The sequence below is a fragment of the Hemitrygon akajei genome, chromosome 9, assembly GCF_048418815.1.
Source record: "Hemitrygon akajei chromosome 9, sHemAka1.3, whole genome shotgun sequence".
NCBI classification, from domain to species: Eukaryota; Metazoa; Chordata; class Chondrichthyes; order Myliobatiformes; family Dasyatidae; genus Hemitrygon; species Hemitrygon akajei.
In genome coordinates this window covers 45,127,957-45,154,022 of record NC_133132.1, presented here as the reverse complement: position 1 = coordinate 45,154,022, position 26,066 = coordinate 45,127,957, and the positions used below count along the sequence as shown (strand labels likewise).

At 38.9% G+C, this 26,066-nt stretch overlaps 1 protein-coding gene across 1 annotated transcript in view; it reads left to right on the top strand.

Annotated features, from left to right (window-relative positions):
- sec63 (SEC63 homolog, protein translocation regulator) overlaps positions 1 to 25,541 on the top strand; it is a 90,928-nt gene extending 65,387 nt beyond the window's left edge. The window contains exons 16-21 of the mRNA XM_073055876.1: positions 611 to 802; positions 6,009 to 6,155; positions 12,365 to 12,466; positions 17,166 to 17,264; positions 22,719 to 22,823; positions 24,682 to 25,541. Coding sequence (XP_072911977.1) covers positions 611 to 802; positions 6,009 to 6,155; positions 12,365 to 12,466; positions 17,166 to 17,264; positions 22,719 to 22,823; positions 24,682 to 24,819 — 783 coding nt within the window. The 3' untranslated portion in view covers positions 24,820 to 25,541. The remainder of the gene's footprint in view (positions 1 to 610; positions 803 to 6,008; positions 6,156 to 12,364; positions 12,467 to 17,165; positions 17,265 to 22,718; positions 22,824 to 24,681) is intronic.
- Positions 25,542 to 26,066: the final 525 nt, after the last annotated feature.

The following is a 26,066-nucleotide window of genomic DNA, read 5'->3' as shown; positions in this document are numbered from 1 at the left end:
CATGAACACTGATTTCTCTAACTTCAGTTAACTTTCCTTCCTCTCTCTCCCCTCCCACCCCCCCTTCTCTATATTCCCTTAGCACCATTCAGTGTAAGGGCCAGTGTTGCACTTCTTCCCCTTGAAGGAGGGAGACCAGTGGGGAGGGATGAGTGGACAAGCATCTCAGCTTCTCGACCTATGGAAAGAAAAAGTACTTAACTATTTTATTCCCATTATAACAACTGCTTTACAAACCCAGACATACCCACGTTAAATGTCCTAGGGGATGTTCTTACTTTATTCTCACATTTCTTTGCTTTGTTTTTATACTTTAAGATTGATTTGATAGGCTATTCCGAATGCATAAATATTCAGTGTTTTGAGGTATTCTTTTGCCCTTTTACAAAATAAATAAACAAACGGGGAAGTTATACATGTTTTATGACTGAAGAATTTTAAGCACACCGTTCAAATGTAATGTCTGCGTCTTTAGATGATAAGATCAACTTAACAATACTCGGATTATGTTTGATTTTAGGGAAACACTGCCATGCACTTAAAATTAATACATAATGTATTTAGCTCGTTTAGTGTGATTTAATACCATTTCGCATTTGTTTTACAACAGGGAACTGGTGGTGCAAAAAATAAAAAGAAAGTCTGGCAGAAGAATAAAGGAACCAAGAAACCACCTAAATCCAAGAAAAAGAAACCAATCAAAAAGAAAGGAGCCCCACAACCAGCACAACAGCAGCCAGCAGAGCAACAAAAGCAGAAGCAGAAGCACAGTCAAGCCAATGGCTCAGTTGTAGCTGGCAATGTATGACACATGTTGTTTCTTCAAATCTTTTAAGACACCTGATCTGCTTGGTGATTTGAAGAGATTTAAATTTGAATGAATCCAGGTGCAGCACCTGGGCAATGGGGCCCTGACCATAGATTAGATCAGATTCCGTAATATCAGTGACTTCAGCACTGATTGCTGTGACGTCCCACTGATTGGAGGCTCTCACTGTGTGTCTTTATTTACTTCAGTAATCCCTCGAGTGGCACCTTATCTGAAACCTGTAAGTCTAAATGTGTTATGTCACCTTGCTGACTCTTATGTGTTCTGCTACTTACAAGTAAATTTCAGTAGGTTTGTCAAGCATGGATTCCGTGTTATAAATCCCACTGACCCTGCCCAATCCTAGTATTTTCTAAACCCCTGTTAACATTCATGTGAATACTGGTTTCTGGGTAATTGATGTTAATTTTTGTCTAGTTAAATCATTTATATGAACATTGGGACGTTGGGTGATTTAAAAAAAATATTTTATTTGTACCATTTGGTGTAAAGGAAATAATAGGATGTTGGAGTTTAAGAATATAGATACAATCTTGTCAGAAAATGATAATTCTTGCTTTTTATTGCTTCTTAATGAGTTATCATTTAACATTTCTATATCAGTGGATTAGAGGATTCTTCAGGATTTGACAACATTGAAGACATTTCACAAATGTTTCAAGCATAACAAGTTTTTATATTTACATATTTAAAACCACTGAAAAATATTTTGAGTGCAGGTTAGATCTGATCCCATATAATGGAATAGTTTGAGAATTGGGAGTTGTAACTCAAAATATTAGAGGTTCTGTTTCCCCTTATGGTCTGTGTCAGTACCTGCTATCTAGCTTAAGAATTCAGTTTGTATAGATTGAATTCTATCCCATATATGGTACAAATTTTTTAGAAACTTGTGATCTCATTAATGTTAGGGAATTATGGTTGCAAAAAAAAAGTTGCTGGGGAATTCATGGTCAGGCTGCATCTCGAGGTGAAGGGGGGGTAGTCAGTGTTTTGGGTTGAGTGTGTTCAAGAAGATAGCCAATATAATGAGGTGTGAGGGCAGGATGATGCAGGAGTTGCCAAGTGATAGGTAAATCCAGGTGAGGAGAGGTTTCAGAGCAGAGATCAATGGATTTTTAGATCTTAAAGTGAAATGAAGGATATGGGGATAGTGCAGGAAAATGGTTTTAAGGTAGATCCACTGTGATTCTGATAAATGGCAGAGCAGGCTTAATGGACCACATGATTGGCCTATTGCTATTCTATTCTTATGCATGTTATGTTAGAAAAGTGATGTTCTTTGAACTTTGAGCAGAAGGACCTCCAGGTGGCAGCATTGAGGTATTTCCAGAAGAACTTGGGCACTCCTTCGGGATCAAGGATGTCTAAATTTTAAGAGCTCCAGGAGAGAAAGAAAACACTGGAGCATTGACTAGTCCCTCCTTGCCACCTCTGCTTGCAAAGGGTTGTCTTTCCTTACTTAGGCAAGTTTAACACCATATTGCCCTGATTTATTTATTTACTTAGTGATAAAGTACAGAGTAAGCCTTTTCAGCCCTTCAAGCCACGCCACCCCAGTAGCCCCCAACAGCTCCGATTAATTCTAACCTAATCACAGGACAATTTACGGTGATCAATTGAACTACTTGGTACATCTTTGGATTGTGGGAGGAAACCAGAGCACCTAGGGGAAAACCCACACATTCCATGGGAAGGGCAATAGACTGTCTCAGGATTTATCAGCAATCCTTACAGATGGTGCTCTGAACTCCTGCACCCCAAGCTGTAGTTTTTTTCTCCCAGAGTCTGAGTAGATGTCCTTGACATCTATGTGATTGCTGGGGTTGAGGCATATTAACCAAAGGGTGTTCTAACTCCATGGGGGATGGTGCTGAGATAGCAGACTTAATGCTAAAGGAGAGCCTAATGGGTTAGTAAGTTTGTAGCTAATACAAAGATTAGTGTTGTGGATAGTGTAGAAGGCTGGCAAAGAAGACTACAATGGAGTATAGATCAATTACAGATATAAGTGTAGAAATGGCAGGTGGAGTTTAACCCGGCCAAATGTTAAGTGTTGCACCTTGACAGGTCAAATGTAAGGAGACAGTGCACTGTTATTGGCAAGAGCCTTGAGTGTTGCTGAGCTGAAGGATCTTGGAGTCCAAGTTCATAGCTCTATAAGTGGCTACTCATGTTGATAGGTGGTTAAGAAGGCATATAACCCTTTGGCCTTTATTTGTTGAGCCATTGAATTCAAAAGTCAAAGTTGCAGCTTTATAAGACTCTAATTGGGTCACATCTGAAGTATTGCATATTGATTTGGTCGCCCCATTACAGAATGGATGTTGAGGCTTTGGAGATGGTGCAGAAGAGGTGTACCAGATGTTGCCTTGATTAGAAGGCATGTGCTATAACAAGATATTGGACAAACTTCAGTTGTTTTCTCTGGAACAGCGGAGACTGAAGGGAGCTCTGATAGAAGCTTAAGATTATGAGAGGCATAGATAGAGACAATGTTTTTCTAAGGGTTGAAGTGTCTAATACCAGAAGGCATGCAGTTAAGGTGAGAGCTGGCAATTTCTAAGGAGATATGAGGTACAAGTTTTATTTTACACAGTGGTCGTTGCCTGGAATACACTGCCTGGGGTGGTGATAGAGGCAGAAATATTGGAAACTTTTAAGAGTTATTTAGATGGGCATTGAACATGAGGAAAAGGAACGATAAAGACAATTGTGTAGTCAGATGAGATTAGTTCAGTTAGCCACTATATTACTAATTGAATTAGTTTGGCACAACAATGTGGGCTGTACTGTTCTGTGCAAACAGGAGGAAATCTGCAGATGCTGGAAATTCAAACAACAACAACACACAAAATGCTGGTGGAACACAGCAGGCCAGGCAACATCTATAGGAGAAGTACTGTCATAGCTTCTCCTATAGATGCTGCCTGGCCTGCTGTGTTCCACCAGCATTTTGTGTGTGTTGTTGTACTGTTCTGTGTTCCATTTTCCACTATGTAGAGACGGTGTTCCTCTTCAATTTTGTCCTTCTAGAAGGTGGTGTATCACCTCCTTGTTTTTTCAGCTGCTGTATCTCATTCAGAGCAGCAATGTCAGTGGCAAAAGAGGTTCCCAAGCTGACAAAGTGATGCTTGGGTCTGCTGCTAATGAGACTAACTTAAGTCCTTAAGTCCTAGTGTTCCAGCTCTTGAAAGTAAAATGATGGAATGGTAGTTGGCTGTGTGCACTTTCTTTAAACATGGGGAAGCTCATGCATACCAGCTACCCACGTGTACTTGTATGTGCAAGGCATTGTTCCAGTGGCAAGAGATACTGAGATGAGGAGAAACCAAACTCTGCTGCTTCCATGTTAATGCTCAAATGTTGTAGCACAATGAAAAGGAAGCATTTGGCACAAATACGCTGTCACTCTTTTCTCATTTAGGTGTGTACTTGCACTCTTCTTCATGCACATGCACATAATCGACAGAGAATGTCAGATACAGATACATCTCCTTCACTTCTCCACCTCATCCACTCAGCCATTTCATCCTTGGTCCTCCCTGATCTTTAAGTAGGGCCATTGCCCTACTTAATCCTTCCAATTTCCCTTCAGTCCCGACTGTCTTACCCCTCCAGGCACTCCTTATCCACAGCTATGCCTTGGACACATCTAGAATCTAGCTTGTGGACACACATCAGCCTAGGCTCCTGGCTGCATTATGGTTCCCAGCTCCCATTTCTGATCAAGTTATAAACATGGCTTTATTTCACACTCCTCCAGCCATACAACTAGCTTTGCTGCCAGCCCTGCATGCTGTCTTGATTTATTATTGCTTTTGCATCATAAATTTTTAAAAGGTGAGAGGTCAAAAATTTCCAATTTTAATCTATCCTTGGAAGGACAGAGTTACTGTGAGCTAAAGGGTCTCTTACTCCAGTACTTGATTGAAAATTCCTGAAGTAATAATGCACTTCTGATAAATCCTGAGGCAGTTTGTCAAAGTTAAAGTCCTATATGTCATGCTGTCATTTTAGGCAGTTTTCTAATATCACAGATGTCTTTTTTGCTTTTCTAGCTGTGTGGGTTTTGAGTGGCTGATGAGGACTGTGGGTTCTGCAGACTGACACAAATGAGACAGTGAGTGCCTGATGATTCTGGTGTCTGCATGATTTGGGAGGTGCTGCTCCTCTGCTATTGCCCTACAACAAATTCTTTTGGTTTGCTTATGATGCAAGTGAATTAAGATTTATCATCAGTGTCTGGGAGGTATATTCTAAGGTACATGAAATGATATGTTACCTGGGATCTCATTGTGGATGTTTGTTGGGAGAGCTATGTTATCCAGTGAGGGCAGGTTGGTAGAAGACCTTTGTATTGAGAATGTTAAGTGTGAAGCATATACGTCACTGAATTAATGGTGAAGCTTAGCTTCAAAATGTGCTGCTGAGCAAATGTCTGTAGGTTGTAGTGTGCTTCTGGATTAGAGATATTGATGTTTGAAAGATTTCTTATTGTATGGATGAAGAATGTATGGTAGCAAAAAAAAGAGGCAACATGTTGAGATGATTGCACAGCTGCCATTGGGACTATTGTACTCGAAAAATTGAGTCTGTTGTATATCCACAGTTTAAGATTGCAGCTTGTATGCCATCAGATAACAAACATAAGATAGAGATGAATTTCTGTGCGTAGCCAAATTGAAAAGCATATCCTCTGAAGTTAACACTTTGATGAGGTTTTTTAAAAAAGAGAAACTGCACATTGGCGTAGATAATCATGCCAGTTGTGAATCTGGATGAATGGAATCTACAGTGTGATTTGGGCCACTGTAACTAAGGCCTTCATCGCAAAATCCTGTAAGACTTAAGTTATATATTATCCTTCAGAACTAGTACATAGTCAAAAAGGATGATTAAACAGTGTTACCTAAATTGCAAGTATATTGATATGGACAGAAATATAAGGAGTGGGTAAAAAGAGCCAAATGGTCATCTCAGTCCCGTTTATTTAGCTGGACTGAGATGACCAGATGCATAAATTGTTTACTTGATTGAAAAATTGAATATTTTAAACTTTCACCTTTCAGGTCAGGTGGTGTCAGCTGATTTTGTTTAGTTTTTCTTTCCATATTATAAATTTGATTCTGCAAGGAATGGAAAGAATTAAGCATTTGCTTTGTCCAATATCACTTAGGATCCATCAAACCGAGAAGAGGATGAGGATGATTTATCAGATAAAGGGAGTGATTCTGAAGAAGAAACAACTAACAAAGATTCCCAGAGTGAAAAGGAAGATGACAGTGACAAAGAAGCAGAACACGAAGAAAAGGATGATGAAGCTGTAAGTCTATTTTTCTTTAATAAGTAAAACCCAAGTATCTTAATTCTGCAATGGGGGGGAAAAAGGCTTTCATTTAGCATGAGAATGGTCAATCAAATTGAAATGGGTAGCTATGCCCATGCTGGCATTTGTCTATTGCCACGATGAGGCCAAATTGAGGTTGAAGGAACAACACTTCATATTCTATCTGGATAGCCTCGAAGTCTAACCTGATAGCATGAACATAGATTTCTCTGATTTGTGGTAATCTCCCCCCTTCTCTTTCTCTCTTTCTATTCCACTTTCTGATTACTGTCTCAGTCTCTTTCTTCTCCTCATCTGCCTATCACCTCCATCTGGTTCCCTTCCTCCTTTTCCTTCCACGGTCCACTGTCCTCTTCTATCAGATTCCTCCTTCATACTTTTATCTCTTCCATCTATGCCCTCCCAGTTTTTTCCTTCATACTCCCCCCACCCCCCCATCCACCCATGTTAAACCTCACATGGTCTCAGCTATCTGCTAGCTTGTACTCCTTCCCCTCCCCCCATTTTATTCTTTGTTCTGCCCCTTTCATTTCTAGTCCTGATGAAAGATCTTGGCTTGAAGCGTCAACAGTTAATTTTCCTCCTGGATGCTCCCTGAGTTAATAAGTTTCTGTAGCATTGTGTGTTGCTCAAGATTTCCAGTAACTGCAGAATCTTTTGTTAATGAATAAACTCTACTATTATTTCATTGGTTTATTATAATTTGGTTTGCATTGCCTCAATTGTGACTGGTGCCTTAATGGCATTAAATAATGTCGGGTGTCACAGTAGCATAGCGGTTAGTGTAACACTATTGCAGCTCGGGGTGTTCTGCAGCTTGGAGTTCAATTCTGGTGTCGTCTGTAAGGAACTTGTACGCTCTCCAGTGACTGCGTGGGTTTCCTCTGGGTGCTGTGGTTTCCTCCCTCATCCCAAAGACGTACCGGTTCGTAGGTTAATTGGTCATTATAAATTGTCCTGCTATTAAGCTAGTGTTAAGTAGGTGGTTTGGCTCGTTGGGCCAGAAGGGGTTGTTCCACGCAGTATCTCTAAACTAAAAAAAAATAGATTTGTATGAAATTAGTTAAAAGGCAATAACCTGAATTGTTCTATCTCTTATTGAAAATCTTCCCAGATGCATTTGGAAATATTATCTTATTCTGATGTTACAGGAGACCATTCAGTCTATTTATTAGCATTCCCATCTCACTTCTTTATACAGTATACTCCAATGTATCCATCTACCTCAGCCCAACACCTGCCACCTTCATACACTAGGGATAAATCACAGTAGCTAATGAATCTACCATGGATTTAGAGACTGATCTAATTGGATTTCCTAAAAAGATTAAATAATTTGACAGAAGAACTGTATATTATGAATACAAATACATGGTTCAGGGGGACAGTGTAAGGACAGCTTTTAGCATGGTCTTCATAAATTAGAACATTGAGTATAGAAATTGGGATGTTATGTTGCAGCTGTATGAGATCTTGGTGAGGCTGCATTTGAAATAAGTGTCCAGTCTGGTCATCTTGTTATACAAGAGATGCCATTTAAGCTGGAAAGAGTGCATAGCAGATTTTCAAAGATGTTGCCAGGATTCAAGGGACTAAGTTTTGAAGAGAGGTTGAGCAGACTGGGTCTTTTTTTAATTGAAGAGTAGGAGATTGAGGACTGGGATCTTGTGGAGTTGGATAAAATTATCAGAGGCATATAATGCAGTTTTTTCCCCCCCAGGGTTGAGGAATCAGGAATGAGAGAGCGTTCAATGTCAGATGGAGTGCAATATAATAGGAACCTGATGGGTAATTTTTTTTCTGCTGAGTGGTCAGTATATTGAAGTATTTGAGATAATTACATTAACACAAAATATATTTGAACAGGTAAATGAATATGAAAGTAGGAATATGGGGCAAATACAGACAAATAGGACAGGCTGGGCCAACGGACCTGTTTGCATGCTGTATGACACCACTTTCTCAAAGCCAAATGGATGAATTAGTTTCTGGCTGTTATTCGCTTTCTAAGTTGTTAGAGTATAACTGAACATCCCCAAGCGTATTTATATGGTAATGTACTCATTGCCATTTGAAATCTTTCCCCCATTCCTCCAAAATGCATTAGACTAATCATGCTTTAACATAACCAAAAATTACATAACATATTTAAATACAAATAGCAACAAAATTAAAGATATATGAATAGATATACAAGTTAATGCCTGTAAAAAGAAAAAATATGGATAACAAAAGTAGTCCCTTTTCAAAGTATAGCCAGTTTGTAACTAGGAACTTAACAATTTGAAGAGATTTTATCAGTAAAGTTCTGAAAGATTATTGTGAGTCAGTCCTTTTTCATTGCTCTTATTAACAGTTTTCTTGCCAAAATTTCCATCATTTTTTTTTAAACTTCAGAAGTTTAGCAGAGCATAATAGGCAGCTCTAATCTTGCAATTTCTAGCCCATTTTAGAGATTATTCAACATAGAGAAGTGATTGAACTTTTTCAGTAATCTGAGCTGGCATAAGCACTGTTTGAGCTGGTGGTTGGGAAGAAGTTTTATTTAAGCAGTGAAAATAATGTAGCATGTAATTTTCAAAAGCCAGTTTTACTTGACAACTTGATCTGAAATTCTGTCAAGTATTTTTATACCTGAAGTAACTTTGCACAGCCTTCCTTAGTCTGAAGATTTCTCACTAATAATGAAGCTAAGTTTGCAAAAGACTTAAGGTCCACAGACAACTACAGTTACCCATTTCAGGATGTCATCTTTGAGCTTCAATTTCATTTTCAAATTAGTCCATTTACACAATAACTCCTGCAAAGTTTGACAGAACTTCCATGTACTTTTAAGACCATAAGACACAGGAGCAGAAAGAATCAGGCCATTCAGCCCATCGAGTCTGTTCTGCCATTTATTTTCCGCCTCAACCCAATTTTCCTGCCTTTTCTCTGTAACCTTTGACACTCTGACTAATCACAAACCTATCAACCTCTGCTTTAAATATATTCAATGACTTGGCCTCCACAGCCTTCTGTGGCAGTGAATTCCAGAGATCCACCACCTAAAAAAATTCCTCCTCACCTCTGTTCTAAATGGAAGTTCCTCTATTCTGAGTCTGTGCTCTCTGGTGCTAGACTTGCCCACTATAGGAAGCATAATAGGCTCCACATCCACTATCTAGGTGTTTCAAGTCGTGAAACGTTTGCCATACATTAACCCTTTCATTCCTGAGATTCTCATGAATCTCCTCTGGACCCTCTCCACTGCCAGCATATCTTTTAGATAAGGGGCCCAAAACTGCTCTCAATACTCCAGTCTGATCAATGCCTTATAAAGCCTCAGCATCACATTTGCTCTTGTATTCTAGTCCTCTTGAAATGAATGCTAACATTGCATTTGACCTCCTTATTACCAACTCAACCTGCAAGCTAACCTTTAGGGAATACTGCACAAGGACTCCCAAGTCTCTTTTGCACCTCTGATTTTGGGATTTTCTCTCCATTTAGAGAGTAGTTTAAACCTTTATTCCTTCTACCATTGTGCATGACCATACATACACTTTCCTACATTTTCTTGCATCTGTCACTTTGCCCATTCTTCCAGTTTGTCAAAATCCTTCTGCAGACTCCCCGCTTCCTCAACACTACCTGCCCCTCCACTTATCTTCATATCATCCACAAACTTAGCCACAATACCATCAATTCCATTAGTGGCATGCAAAAGTTTGAGCACCCCGTCAAAATTTCTGTTACTGTGAATAGTTAAGAGAGTAGAAGATGAACTGATCTCTAAAAGTCATAAAGTTAAAGATGAAACATTCTTTTCAACATTTTAAGCAAGATGAGTATTATTTTTGTCTTGTACAATTTTAGAGTGGGGGGAAAAAAGGAAAGGAGCACCATGCAAAAGTTTGGGCACCCCAAGAGATTTGAGCTCTCAGATAACTTTTACCAAGGTCTCAGACCTTAATTAGCTTGTTAGGGCTATGGCTTGTTCACAGTCATTGTTAGGAAAGGCCAGGTGATGCAAATTTCAAAGCTTTATAAATACCCTGACTCCTCAAATTTTGTCCCAACAATCAGCAGCCATGGGCTCCTCTAAGCAGATGCCTAGCACTCTGAAAATTAAAATAAATGATTCCCACAAAACAGGAGAAGGCTAGCAAAGCAGGAGAAGATAGCAAAACATTTTCAGGTAGCGGTTTCCTCAGTTCGTAATGTAATTAAGAACTGGCAGTTAACAGGAACGGTGGAGGTCAATATGAGGTCTGGAAGACCAAGAAAACTTTCCGAGAGAACTGCTTGTAGGATTGCTAGAAAGGCAAATCAAAACCCCCATTTGACTGCAAAAAACCTTCGGGAAGATTTAGCAGATTCTGGAGTCGACACCTGCCCAATTATGACCTTCATGGAAGAGTCATCAGAAGAAAACCTTTCCTGCATCCTCACCACAAAATTCAGCATCAGAAGTTTGCAAAGGAACATCTAAACAAGCCTGATGCATTTTAGAAACAAGTCCTGTGGACCGATGAAGTTAAAATAGAACTTTTTGTCCTCAATGAGCAAAGGTATGTTTGGAGAAAAAAGGGTGCAGAATTTCATGAAAAGAACACCTCTCCAACTGTTAAGCACGGGGGTGGATCAATCATGCTTTGGGCTTGTGTTGCAGCCAGTGGCACGGGGAACATTTCGCTGTTAGAGGGAAGAGTGAATTAAATTAAATACCAGCAAATTCTGGAAACAAACATCACACCATCTGTTTAAAAAAAAAAGCTGAAGATGAAAAGAGGATGGCTTCTACAACAGGATAATGATCCTAAACACACCTCCAAATCCACAATGGACTACCTCAAGAGGCGCAAGCTGAAGGTTTTGCCATGGCCCTCACAGTCCCCGGACCTAAACATCATCGATAATCTGTGGATAGACCTCAAAAGAGCAGTGCATGTGATACAGTCCAAGAATCTCTCAGAACCAGAAGCCTTTTGCAAGGAAGAATGGGTGAAAATCCCCCAAACAAGAATTGAAAGACTCTTGGCTGGCTACAGAAAGTATTTACAAGCTGTGATACTTGTCAAAGAGGGTGTTACTAAGTACTGACCATGCAGTGTTCCCAAACTTTTGCTTTGTGCCCTTTTCCTTTTTTGTTATTTTGAAACCGTAAAAGGTGGAAATAAAAAAAAAGTAATCTTGCTTAAAATATTAAAGAAATGTGTCATCTTTAACTTTATGCTTTATGATCAGCCATGATCATACTGAATGGCGGTGCAGGCTCGAAGGGCCGAATGGCCTACTCCTGCACCTATTTTCTATGTTTCTATGCCTTTTGGAAATTAGGTCATCTTTTACTCACTTAGCTATTCACAGTAACAGAAATTTTGACCAGGGTTGCCCAAACTTTTTCATGCCACTGTGTAATGTAAAACTAAGTGGTCCCAATACCGACCCCTGCTGAATACCACTAGTCACTGGCAGCCAACCGAAAAAGGCTCTCTGTATTTCTATTTTGTATTGAAACAATTCATTTGTTATGCAAGTTATTTGGGTGACCATTGAAATTAAAGAAAATACTTTAATGAGGTAATTGGGTTAAGAAATTGTAGTAAGCATATTATTTGCAGAAAGTACTAAATGGGGCATTTACTATTTGTCTTTATGGTCTTCTGTAATTTTAAAGATTTGATTAAATCTTAAGTCAGAAATGTGCTGCAGTCTTATGATGGATCACCTGGTAAAACAACAGAAAGCTATAGACACTAGAATGATCTCTGGTTTATGATGACATAGTAGAAATGTACAATGTGATGAGATTCATAGATCAAGTGGATAGTTGGAGACTTTTCCCAAGGGCATAAATTGTAATATGAGGGGCATAGTTTTACGGTGTTTGGAAGAAAGTATGGGGGAGGGGTTGATATCAGAAGTATGGTTTTTTTTTACATTGAGAGTGATGAGTATGTGGATTGCCCTGCTTGGGGTGGTGGTAGAAGTAGACACATTAGGGCCATTTAAGAAACCTTAAGCACATGGATGATAAAAATGGAGGGCGATGTATGAGGGAAGGGTTAGATTGATCTTAGAGTAGGTTAAAAGGTCAGCACAACATCGCGAACAAAATAATTAATACAATTTTATAAAATCTTTACTGTGTAACCTGTTTGAATTATATTAATTTAATTGTGTTGTATCCTTTCAAACAGGAATGGGAAGCACTACAACAAAGCATCCAAAGAAGAGAGCGAGCCCTACTTGAAACCAAATCAAAGATCACCCACCCAGTACATACGCTATATTTCCCTGAGGTTAGTGCAGGCCACGTTAAGGAACTTAATTAAACGATCATCCAGAAGCAAAACAATATTACAGAGTAATCTGTTTCTCTCTGCACTGATGCTACTTGTCCTGCTTAGCCCAGGAATTTAGTCTTCTGTTATTAATCTAACATAATACATGTTGCTTATGAAGCAATAAATGTCTGTATCGGACAAACTGTTAGAATGTGATCAGCTTTAGAATTTGAATACATTTGCACTAAGTCATCTTACTGCTAACTACAGGCTTATCTTTCTATGCAAAACTTCGGATATTTCTATTCAAACTTCAGTAAACTAATTGAAAGATGAAAGTGTAAGGTTGTCCATGCTTGAGGAGAATGGAGTGCAAGGAAAGAGGGCTGCATCGAATGACATTCGAATAACTAAAATAGCAAGAACAGTAATTTGCAAATAGTGACACAGTATTAGTGCTGCTGCTTTGTAGTTCTGGGGATCCAGGTTCAAACCTGACTGTTCTGTCCAGAGTTGTGTACCCACCACAACCTAAGTATGTGCTGTTAACTTCCATGCCTTAAACAAAAATTGATATCAAATTTAATTTGGAATGAGCAAAAGTTTGGTTAAAATAGAACTTAAGGAAAAACCCTAAATGTGAGAGACACAAAGAACTAGAGGGATTTCAGGAATGAATGTGTGTATGATGCTAATGGTTTAAAACTTTAGTTAACAGTCATGATGGATGTACAGGAACTGGAGCTGAATGAAAGAGATTCTCCTCAAACATAGTTTACCTTTCAGCAAGAGCATGACTGATGGAAGAAGACAAAAGGGAAAAAGATTTTTAGTCCAGTTAACTTGACATCTTTCAATAGCAAAATTCCAGAGGCTATAACCAAACTGTGGAATAAAAGTTTGGTGAATGAAATAAGAGTACGTAGTATTGTGGGTAATGTGTTAACATGAACTGAAGACCGGTTATATTAAAAAGGGTAGAAATTTGAAAAATATGGGTCTTATTCATGTTGGAAGGAGGTAACTAATGAACTAATCCTAAGGTCAGTTTTTGAACTGAATCTTATTACTAGTGGAATTACAAAAGATGGATTTTGAGGATGTGTAATTAGGAAAAGGCCTCGTACATCTGGCAGTAAAAGACGATGTATCATTTGCTTTCCTAGTTGCTTATATGCACTTGCATTGTAATGTCATTGTTTTTTGTATTAGATAACACAACACCAACATTAACAAGCTTCTTGTATCTTAAAAAAAACTTCGATTCATACTTCTATTTTATATTTTTCTATCATCAATGATCAATCTTTATCCAAGTTATACTCCATCTATCAGAATCTCATCCATTCAGTTAAGCTATCTGTATCTTTGTATACATTTCTATCGTAGCTCATTCTTCGACCATGTTGTCTGATTAGGAAATGTGCTGTAATGTATGTGGTTGGTATAAATGCTAAATACCCAAGGGCTTGGTACTGATCAGGGATTCTTCACTCCCTGATGTGTTGGAACACCTTTTATGCACAATTTGAAAGAGAATAAAATTAAACCTGTGTGAATCCCTACAGTGTCTACTGACCTTATGTTAACTGTCTCAGAGGCCAATGTCAGAACATCTTTAAAGAGGATGAGCCTTCACAGGATGTCAGGCCCTGATGGTGTACCTTGCAGGCACTGAAAACCTATGCCAACCAACTGGCTTGTGTTCAAGGCCATTGTCAATCTTACACTGCTACAGTGGGAGGTTCCTGCCTTCTTCAAAAGAGTATCAATCATACAAGTGCCGAAGAAGAGCAGGGTGAGCTACTTCAATGACTATTGTCCAGTAGCACTTGTATCTACTGTGATGGAGTGCTTTGAGGTTGGTCGTGGCTAGAATTAACTTTTGTCTAATCAAAGACCTGGACACTCAATTTACCAGTTGTCACAATATATCTACTATGTATGCAATCTCACTAACTTTCCATTTGGCCTTGGACTACCTGGACAACAGCAGTACCTATGTTATGCTGCTATTTATTGATTACATCTCAGCATTGAACACCATTACCTTCTCAGTACTAATCAACAAGCTTCAAAACCTGGGTTTCTGCAACTGGATCCTTGACTTCTTCACTGGAAGACCATGGTCAGTGCAGATCAGAAATAACATCTTGCTGATATTCAACACAGGCAAGCTTCGAGAATATGTCTTTTGCGCACTGCTCTACTCTCTACACTCGTGAATGTGTAGCTACATGCAGATCAAAAGCCATTGTATAAATTTGCCGATGATACAATTGTTGGCAGAATCTCAGGTGGTGATGAAAAGGCGTACAGGAGTGAGATGAATCAGCTGGTTGAGTGGTGCCTCAGCAACAACCTTATGCTCAATGCCAGTTAAACCAAGATTTCAGGGAGGGTAATCAAGAGAACACACTATTTTTCATCGAGGAGTCAGCAGTGTAAAGAGTGAGCAGCTTCAAGTTCCTGGGTAGAGGTATCTCTGAAGATCTATTCTGGGCCCAATATATTGATGCAATTATGAAGAAGGCAAGTCGGCAGCTAACTTCCATTAGGAGTTTGAGGAGATTTAATATGTCACCATAGTCTCTAGAAAATATCTACAGGTGTACCGTGGAGAGCATTCTAACTGATTACATCACCATCTGGTATGGAGGTGCCAAAGCACAGTTCTGGGAAAAGCTGCAAAGGGTTGTATACTTGTCCAGCTTCATCATAGGCACTACCCTCCCCACCATCGAAGACATCTTCAAAAACCGATGCCCCAAAAAGAGCAACATTCATCATTAAGGGCTCCCACCATCCTGGACCTCTTCTCATTGCTACCATCAGGGAGGAGGTTATAGGAATTTGAAGACAAACTTACATTTTCAGAACAGTTTTTTCTCCTCCATGACAAGATAACTGAATGGACCATGAATTACGGGCATGGCCTCACTTTGCTCTCTTTTTGCACCACCAATTTTTAATATTTCTTATTGTAATTTTTTTGTGTTTTTATGTATTGTACCGTACTGTTGCTACAAAACAAATTTCACAACATATAGTGATAATGAATACGATTCTTATCTTCCTAACACTTGTAAAAGCTGGCTAAACTGAAAAATGGGCCACTTAATGTTTTCTGTTCTTGAGACAATCCTTTAACCATGTTAATTATTATTTCCAACCTGTGGTACCTCATCAGATGCCCTTTGGTAATTCAGATATATTATCTACTAGTTCCTTTCTCAAAGCCAAAATCATTTTCCTTTTTGTAGAACCGTATTTACTTTTATTTTTCGCACTTTGATCTGCTCAGAAGAGGTGCTAGTATTTTATAAATTAATGGAAGTAACTTGTTCCTCATTTTCCCTCCAGTCAGAATTCAAATGATCTGGTGGACAAATCCCTTAAATTCTGTTGAAGCAGTAATCACTTCCCTTAAGAAATTTTATTTATAATGCTAAAATGGAGCACATAATATACATACATGTTCTATTCTACGCAGCTTTTCCCTGCTATGACTCTGGCTTGTACTGATCTCTGAATCTTGTGCCCAATTTGTCCCTCTCCCATGCTCTCTGCAGCTTATAACCAACTTGTTTTCTCTTTTCCAATTCTGATAGTCTTCAACCTAAAATGTGAACTGTTTCTTTGTCTAAAGCTACTGACTGACCTGATGTTTTCAGCATTTTATGTTTGTTTAACTTCTGCAACATCTGTGGATTTTTAATCTTTTTTTAACCTATGGTTGTCACATTTGTACTGGATGGAAGTTTGGAAGATTCTAAGCTGTTAGGATGTAGTTTTTTTTGAACAATGTAATTGTCTAATGCATTTCTTTCCAGACTTGCTACATGACCATACCTGCAGAATCCCAGTGTGGGTATTCTCATTCTCATGTCCCCTTGTATTTTGTTGCTTTGCCTATATATGGAAACTGACTAGAAATACTAGCACTACTGCCTTAGCATGACGCCACAATAATCTTTTTTGCCAAATTGTTTTATATCAAATTGTAGCCATGCCATAAATATCTATAATTAGAGACTTCAAGAACTGAAACTCTGTTCGTAGTAAAAATTGTGTTCACACTCCTGATGCCATCCTCTCTTGAGCTGCATTCTTAGGTTTACAGCATACTGGTTATTTTGCTGCTTTGCTCAACCATGAGCTGAACTTAAAAGTACAGCTCCACTTCTGCCCAGTCATTATTCTCATTACAGCTGAAATCCTTTGTTGTGCCATTAAGATACGGCCCATCACCATACTCAAATAAGCTTAGTTTATCAGGTTCTGGTATCCTGTTTTGTCTTACGATCCCTATCCTCACAATAGATATAGGAATAAATCAGCTGACCCTGCATTATGTTGATCTGTGCTCTGACTTTCCCAGTAAGTAGTAATAGTTTCTTTCTGCCTAATGTTTTCTTCAGTATTTTGATTATTCGATTCCTGATCTAAATTCCACAATATACAACCCTTGTGGAAGCATGGGGACCAGAGAGTGGGTAGGGAGTGTGGGGACCGGGGCCATGCTGAGTTTCAGGGCAAATAACAGCTGCAATTTTTAAATAGTTGGATAGTGGATTATTACAGTATAATACAAACTTTGTCTTCTGATTGCAAATAAGATGAAATTAAATACAAACAATTTATTCTACACGGAGTCTTGTGATATTATCAATCCAGCCCTCCAGGAACACTCACAGTGAACTTTTTTTTCCAGGAGAAACAAGAGTGGTGGTGGCTTTATATTGCAGACAGGAAAGAACACATGTTAATATCAATGCCATATCATGTATGCACTCTTAAAGAGCAGGAGGAGGTAAGTTCTGATTACTTTTAAAACCTTGAACGCTTCTCTAAAAATCAAAATGTGTTGCTGTGAATGGATTCATTGGGTAAAATAAATATCCTGCATCTCACAGCTTGTTTTCCTTGTCTTCTACTGTTTACTTTTCTAGTTATCTTGCAGCTTGAAATGTATAAAAGTGACATGTTTAGGACAAAGTTAAAAGGATCTTAAATTCAGGGGTAGTTTTTTTTTAAACTTTAAAGCAATACTATTTGTTCTAATTTCATGACAAGGTAGAAATGGTTCTCACGATGCTCAATATGTTTTGAAAGACGACTACTGTGCTGTGTGTATGAACGAAAAGACTGTACTTGTATATAAGTTTTAAACCTGTAGTAAGGCTGATTGTAACCATCTGTTTATTGCAAAATATTTCTACCCAGCATTTTGTTGGATTGGGTTATCTTCCAAATGGATTTATGTTCCATATAAGACATGGGAACAGGAACAGGCCGTTTGACCCATCCAGTCTGCTCCACCATTTCATCTTGGTTGATCCATTTTTCCCATCAGCCCCAGTCTCCCACCTTCTCCCCTACTCCCTTCATGCCCTGACCAATCAAGAATCTACCAACCTCTATCTGAAGTATACATAAAGACTTGGCCTCCACAGCTGCCTGTGTCAGAGAATTCCATAGATTCACTACTTTCTGGCTAAAAAAAATTCCTCCTCATCTCCATACTAAAAGAAAGCCCCTGTATTCTGAGGCTGTGTCCTCTGGTCTTACTCTCCCACCATAGGAAACATCCTCTTCACATCCAGTCTATCAAGACCATTCACCATTCAATATGTTTCAATGAGGTCACCCCTCATTCTTCTGAATTCCAGTGAATACAGGCCCATAGCTATCAAACACTCTTCATATGACAAGCTGCTCAAACTTGGAATCATTTTTGTGACCTGGTTTGAACCCTCTCAGTTTCAGCACATCATTTCGAAGATAAAAGGGCCCAAAACTATTCACAATACTTCGAGAGGCCTCACTAGTGCTTTATAGTCTCAACATTACATCCTTGCTTTTATATTCCAGTTCTCTTGAAATGAATGCTAACATCACATTTGTGTTCCTCACCCTAGACTCAACCTGCAAATTAACCTTTTAAGGAATCCTGCATAAGGACTCCCAAGTCCCTATGTACCTCAGGTTTTCGTATTTTCTCTCCATTTAGAAAATAGTCAACCCTTTCATTTCTTCTACCAAAGTGTATGACCATACACTTCCTGAAATTCTTCTTCTTATCTATCCAAGTCGCTCTGCAGTCTCCCTGCTTCCTCAACACTACCTGCCCCTCCACCAACCTTCGTATCATCTGCAGACGTTGCAATAAAGACATCAATTCCATCATCCAAATCATTGACATATAATGTAATAAGAATCAGCCACAACACAGACCCAGTTGAACACCACTTGTCATTGGCAGTCAACCAGCAAAGGCTCCCTTTATTCTCACTCTTTGCTAACTACCAGTCAGCCACAGCTTTATCCCTGCTAGAATGTTTACTGTAATACCATGGTCTCATAGCTAGTTAAGTAGCCTCAAGTGTGGCACCTTGTCAGAGGCCTTCTGAAAATCCAAATACACAATATCAATTGCTTCCCCTTTGTCTATCCTGCTTGTTATTTCTTCAAAGATTTCTAACAGATTTGTCAGGCAAGATTTTCCCTTGAGGAAACTATACTGACTACGGCCTAGTTTATCATGTGCCTCTAATACCCCAAAATTACTCCTTTAACAATTAACACCAACATCTTCTCAACCACTGAGGTCAGACTAACTGGCCTAAAATTTCCTTTCTTCTGCCTCTCTCCCTTGAAGAGTGGAGTGGCATTTGCAATTTTTCAGTCTTCTGGGGCCATTTCAGAATCTAGTGATTCTTGTGAAAATCACTTACTAATGCCTCCACAATCTCTTCAGCCTCATCTTGCAGATCCCTGGGGTTGAACACCATCTGGTCCAGGTGACTGATCTACCTTCAGCCCTTTCAGTTTCCCAAGAATCTTCTCTCTAATAACGGTAACTTCACACACTTCATGACCCCTGACACCTGGAACTTCCACAGTGAAGACTGATGCAAAATGCTTATTCCGTTTGTCCGCTATTTCCTTGTCCCAGCATCGTTTTCCAGCGATCTGATATCCACTCTCACCTCTCTTATACACCTTATGTATCTTAAGAAACATTTGGTATCTTTTTTAATATTAGCTAGCTTTTGTATTCCATCTGTACCTTAATGACTTTTTTACTTGCCTTCTGTTGGTATTTGAAAGCTTCCCAATCCCCTAACTTCCCACTAATTTTTGCTCCATTATATGTCCTCTATTCAGCTTTTATGTTGGCTTTGATTTCTTGTTAGCTGTAGTTATGTCAACTTTTCTTGCATCATACACCAGGGTTCTCTCTTCAGGTACCTGATGAGGTAACTGGAGCCTTTGGCCTGAAGCAGGTATCGTCAGGTGGTTGCCAGCCTTCATGGTGTTTCAACCTTTAACTACTACACTCTCCAGTTGGCAGGTCAGCAGTGGGGGCCTAATCACTGCCCATCTGTTCCTGACTTCCAGCTCAACTCCGCTCACCTGTTCCATATCCAGAAAGAGGCTCTTTCTGCTTCCTCCCCCATCCTTGTGAAAAAAGCCTTGCTCTTTTCATTAAGGCCCAACGCAGACTGCAACCACCATGCTGACCTTGCTGGGAATCCTCTACAGCCGATCTCCATGTGGAATAGCTATGTCTGCCATCCTCTGTCCCTGTGCTCCTGGGCTAAGGACTGGTACTTCAGGGCCTTCCTCTCATGAGCCTCCTCGCATCCTCCTCCCACGGTACTGTCAGCTCCACCAGGATGATTTTCTTGTCTTCGGTGGACCACAGTGTGATGTCTGGTCAAAGTGTGGTTTGCACCACCCCTGGGAACTGCAACTTGCTCCCCACATCAATCCTCATCTCTCATGATTTGGCAGTTTGCAGAAGATTGGATTTGGACTTCTTTGATATGACTGGTGTGGTCCTCTCCTTGATGAAAAGATTTCTTCCTGTTTGGGATGTATATATTCTGTGCCTTCTAAATTGCTTCTGGAATTTCCAGCTATTGTTGCTCTGCTGTCATCCCTGCCATTGTTCTTTCCCAATCAATTCTGGCCAACTCTTCTGTCATGCCTCTGTAATTCCCTTTACTCCACTGTAATAGTGATACATCTGACTTAGCTTCTCCTTCTCAAAATTTAGGATGAATTTGACCATATTATGATCATTCGCCCCTAAGGATTTTTTTTTACCTTAAGCTCTCTAATCAATTCCGGATCATTTCACAACACTCAGTCCAGAATAGCTGATCCCCAGTGGGCTCAACCACAATTTGCTCTTAAAAAGGGCATTCTAGAAATTGCTGCTCTTGGGATCCAGAACTACCCTGATTTGTCAAATTTACCTGCATATTGAAATCCCCCATGACTATTGTAATATTGCTGTTTCAGCATGCATTCTCTATCTCCCTTTGTAACATCCTTACTACTGGTTGGGGGTCTGTATATAACTCCCATCAGGGTCTTTTTACCCCTGAAATTCCTGAGCTCTTTCCACAATGATTCAACACCTTCCAACCCTATGTCAGCGCTTTGTAATGATTCAATTTTATTTTTTTTTACTGAGCAGCACCATCCGCTCTGCCTTCCTTTCAATACAATGTGTTTCCTTGGACATTAAACTAGCTATAATCTTCTTTTAGCCATGATTCAGTGATGCCTACAGCATCATACCTGCCAATCTGCAACTGTGCTACAAGTTTATCTACTTTATTCCATATACTGCGTGCGTTCATATATAACACCTTCAGTCCTGTATTCACTGTTTTTGATTTTGTTCACCCTTCAAATTGCAACTCATCCTGTTGACTGCAATTTTGCCCTATCGTCAGCCTCCCTTTGCCAGGAGTCTCACTCCACATTTGCTCTGTAAACCAACTACCTCATCTCCAGCACTATCACTCCGGTTCCCATCCCCCTGCCAAATTAGTTTAAACCCTCCCAAACAACTCTAGCCAACCTGCCCACAATGATATTGGCCCCCCCCCCCCAGGTTCAGGTGTAACCCGTCACTTTGTACAGGTCATATCTTCTGCAGAAGAGATCACAATGATTCATAAATCTGAACCACTGCCTCCTGCACCAGTTCCTTAGCTCTGCATTCACCTGCCAAATCATTCTATTCTTGCCCTCACAGGCAGCAATCCAGAAGTCGCTACCCTGGAGGTCCTGTTTCTCAGCTTTCTACCTAGCTCACTAAAATTTCTCTTCAGGATCTCCTCACCTGGTCTACTTATGTCATTAGTGCCACTATGTTCAAAGACTTGAGCTGAACATAATTTTTTAGGGTTTGGATGATCAGAGTCCAGGCATATCTTGGTTGGTGGTACTCCTGAGTAAAATCTTATTAAGATGACATTTCCGGGGATATGAGCATGCACATCCAGGCTGACATTCTGTAGGTATATCTCACTACCATGGATGATGTGTTGCAGATTGAGCAGCCAACAGAGCTTCCATATTTTCTCTTGGGCTGTTTTTTTTTAAAAAGTTTCCATAACATTAGTTTAAAGAACAGGTGAATTGCATCTACTGTCTGGAATAATAGCTATTCTTCAGCCAATATTGGTTTCTGACCTTTATTCCACAGCTTGCTGTGATGCTCTCTACACTCAACTACCACTTTATTAGGTACAGGAGTGGAACCCTGTGTAGACTTTTGCTACTGTAATCCATCCATTTTATGATTCAACATGTTGTACTTTCAGAAATGCTCTTCTGCACACCACTGCTGTAACGCGTAGTTATTTGAGTTAGTTGCCTTCCTGTGTCGACTTGAACCAGTCCGGACATTCTCTGACCTCTCATTAACAAGTCGTTTTTGCCCACTATACTGCCACTCACTGGATACTGTATTGTTTCTCGCACCGTTATCTGTAAACTCTAGACACTATTGTGTGAAAATCCCAGGAGATCAGCAGTTTCTGAGATACTCAAACCCTCCTGTCCGGCACCAAACAATTATTCCATTTAGATCACTTTTCTTCCCCATTCTGATGTTTGGTCTGAACAACAATGGAACTTCATGAACATGTCTGCATGTTCTTATGTGTTTAATTGCTGCCACATGATTGGCTGATTAAATGTTTTGCATTAAAGACCCAGTATATCTAATAAAGTGACCACTGAGTGTACATTGTAGTAGTCTTGCACATGAAATTATTTTGTGGGCTCTAGAATATTTTGAGGCAACCAAAATTGGTAAAGAATGTGGTCTAAATTGCAAATTCTTTTCACAACCAGTTTAGATATAAAATACAACTTTATGCAAATGTGGAACAAAATTACATTTTTAGGAACTATTTAGTTAATTTAATCTTTAACATTTCATTTCCTTCTGTTTCAGATTGAATTGAAATTCTCTGCACCATATAAACCCGGCAATTATCAATACTCTGTAATTCTGAGGTCTGATTCTTATATGGGTTTAGATCTAATCAGGCCATTAAAGGTAAATTGTTTTAATGTTATATTTGAAGTCATAGAATCAGACTTTTGTCTTTCTGACTTTTGATTTCTTTCCTGTACTTTTGTAAACATTTTGTGTGGCTTCCAGTGCCTGTATCACATGGTGATTTGAATTAAGCAGTCAAGATGAAATGGACCGTATAGATCACATTTTGTGATCTCGACCTTGCCTCTGCTCAATTTGTCACTATATAGGAAGGGTGAGATGCCACTTGAGATGTTTGCTGCAAGAATATTTCTTTATTGCGTCTAACAACCCTTTAAATGTTATCCTTTTGTTACAAGTGTTCCCACTATATAGTAATTCATGTACCCAAAGCGTTGTAAGTTGGTGCTAGAAACGTTAACTGTTTGGATGGAATGAAATTCTGAACATTAATGTTGCAGGGGAAAATTGAGTGGATTTTGATAGCAGGATTGGAGGGCTGGTAGTGGGCTGAAAATAAAAAGATACTGGAGTCTTAATTGTAATTGGAACAATCTTTTACTGTAATCTAGAGTGTGAGTGGAAGAGAGGTAGAGATCTTCCTAGGCAAGGCAGCAGTATTATTTGGAACAAATCTGTATTTCGTTCAGGTGAAACATGTATACCATTCAAGAGCCAGCTTTAATATTAGAGAATGACCGTATGAAGTTGGCAAAGTTAAAGCTAATAGGTGAAGGATCTTGGTGATGTTATCAGAGATTAAGGAGCGTTCATTTGCCTTGAATGGTAGACTGGCTGATATCCAAACCAAAAGAATTTGACTTCCCTCATTTAATATACTTGGTCATAATTTCTGAGACTTTGATGTAACATTGAAACATCATTTAACTGACTCAATTTTAAATGGCACCATATTCTTCCCCATTACCTGTGTCAGGAAAGGATATTTCAGTTATTAATGTTTAGAAAATGATATTGTGCTTATCCTCCTTTGGTGTGGTGGTGAAAATTGTCCAGTCATTTTGGAATATCATACAGTTAATTAGTAGCTAATAAGTTAGGGAGTACAATACTGCACATGAATATGAACTGACATTGTAATATGACAGAAATGCTGCAAGGCATTTTATGACATTTATTTTAAAAATGCCTCCTTGGAGTTGCAATGGTGAAAGTGGTTCAAGAGTTACCATTCTTAATTTTTAATCCAAAATTCTTCTGGAGTATTGAAGGCAATCTTGCAACAAATCTACTGAAACCTCACTGGTGGAATATGGCTAATTGTTAAACAATCATAATTGCCCCCCAGGAATAGTTTCTGTTTCTCTGTAATATTGTCCTCTGATCCATGGTCCAGCCATTGTCCTGGGCCTTTTTATCGTGGCTGCTTTTCATCTTTCTGGATCCAACTGTCTTGGAATCCTCACTACCTCAGCCAGCTTGCAGAATAGGGAGAATTGTCCAGTCCTGAGACCTTGCACTGGTAGATCAGAAACGTAATAGCTAAAGATGAATTTAGAGTAAGTGCTTGGAATTAATTAAAAATATAGAAAAGTCACCTTGCTTATCCGAACTTTTCCATCAATGTTCATTACCCATTTTGAATGAGGAAATCACATTACATCCAATCAGTATTCTGTAGCATGAAGGTGAGGTGGTCAGACATGCATCAGGCCTTTCATCATCTAACCCTGCACTGTGATGTCAGAGTTAGACCAAAAACACTCCCACCTGATACCAGCATGAATGTGACTTTTCCATTGCATTGTGCTGATGTAGAAGTCAGAAACAAGTTGACCTACACACAAGTCGGCTGGATGTCCTTGTTCAAACAGCCAGCTGAAGATCAGAATGTGATGACCTTGCATTTAATAAGTACTTATCGCATGATTTTTAAAAATTTTTTTTAATTCAGTTTGAAGTCCAAGAGGCAAAGCAAGTACCAGAAACTCATCCACAGTGGGATATTCCAGAGACGGAAGAGGAGGAAGAAGATCAGGAAGACAGTGAAGGAATTGAGGATAGTGAAGAAGAGGAAGAAGATAATGATTAAGCTGATTAATCTACTTTCTCAACAACAACCACACAAAATGTTGCACACAGTTCCAACAACTGCTATTCTGATTAATGTAATCAAGGTCAAGGAATTTTTTTAAAAAGGGGAATGAAAATGAACATGGTATCCAGTCCATGTTAGTAATCTCAGCAACAGGCTGTGCAGTTTTTGAAAATGTGTTCGACACTTACTCTAAAGCACAGGGGTTCCGTTGTCTGACACAACGCCATGACACCTTTTATGAGAGTGCCCTTAATGCCGCTTAAACCGTGTGTGGACAGTGGGGAAATTATTGCTTTCATAATCAATTTGTTTTTTTTTCCTCCTCTGCAAAAGATTGGAATAGATTTTTCACTATAGAAAAAGAACTGCACCTGAGAGCCAAGTTGTATTCTATACTAAACTCTGGATCTGCTTCGGGACCATGTTTGAAGTTTTTAATTCAGTGTCCAGGATAAACTGATGGATGATTGACTTTACTGCAAGTGTTAACAGATCAGAGAGTTTGAGCTTTAGTTAGTATGGATTAGCACGGACTTTTAATCAATAATACACAAAAACTACCATTCAATTGACTGGTCAGATTAGAAAACAAAAACTGTTGTATACATTTCTGCTACTTTTGTTTACATAATATTATAAATGGGGAAATATATCCATCTATATTCTTTGTATTTAAAATAGTTGCAAATAAAATGGCAAATGTTTTTAAAATGTAATATATTATTTTGTAGTTTTTGTCCAGCAGCAACAAATCCAGAATCAAGTGCAGATGCAGAAGAGACTAATGATATCCAAGAACTGCTATTCCAATAAACAAGTTTGGAAATGATATAATTTTATTGCATTTTGAATACTTACATAGCTTTTTCCCCAGGGTTTTATTTATAGTGATCTATATTTATTGATTCTGATTATCTTTCATGAAGTATTTTTGACATGAGTTGGTCTGTTTCAAATTTTTATTGTCTATCAGTTGCTGGAAATAATGCAAATGAAACATAATTTACAGTAGTAGAAAATACTTAAATTTGTCAGAATTCATCTGTAGGAAGTACAGATTTCAAATCACCTTTTATCATCAGAACTGGAAAGGTAGATGTGTTCAATGATAAATGCACATTAGAGTACTGTAGATTGTGGAATGAAAGGCAAAAGGATAGGTAAAGTAGGGCAAAGGAAATGTCAAATAGATATTATTTGTGTGATTAACAGGATTAGATAAGGAAGTTTAAGGTAAAGGA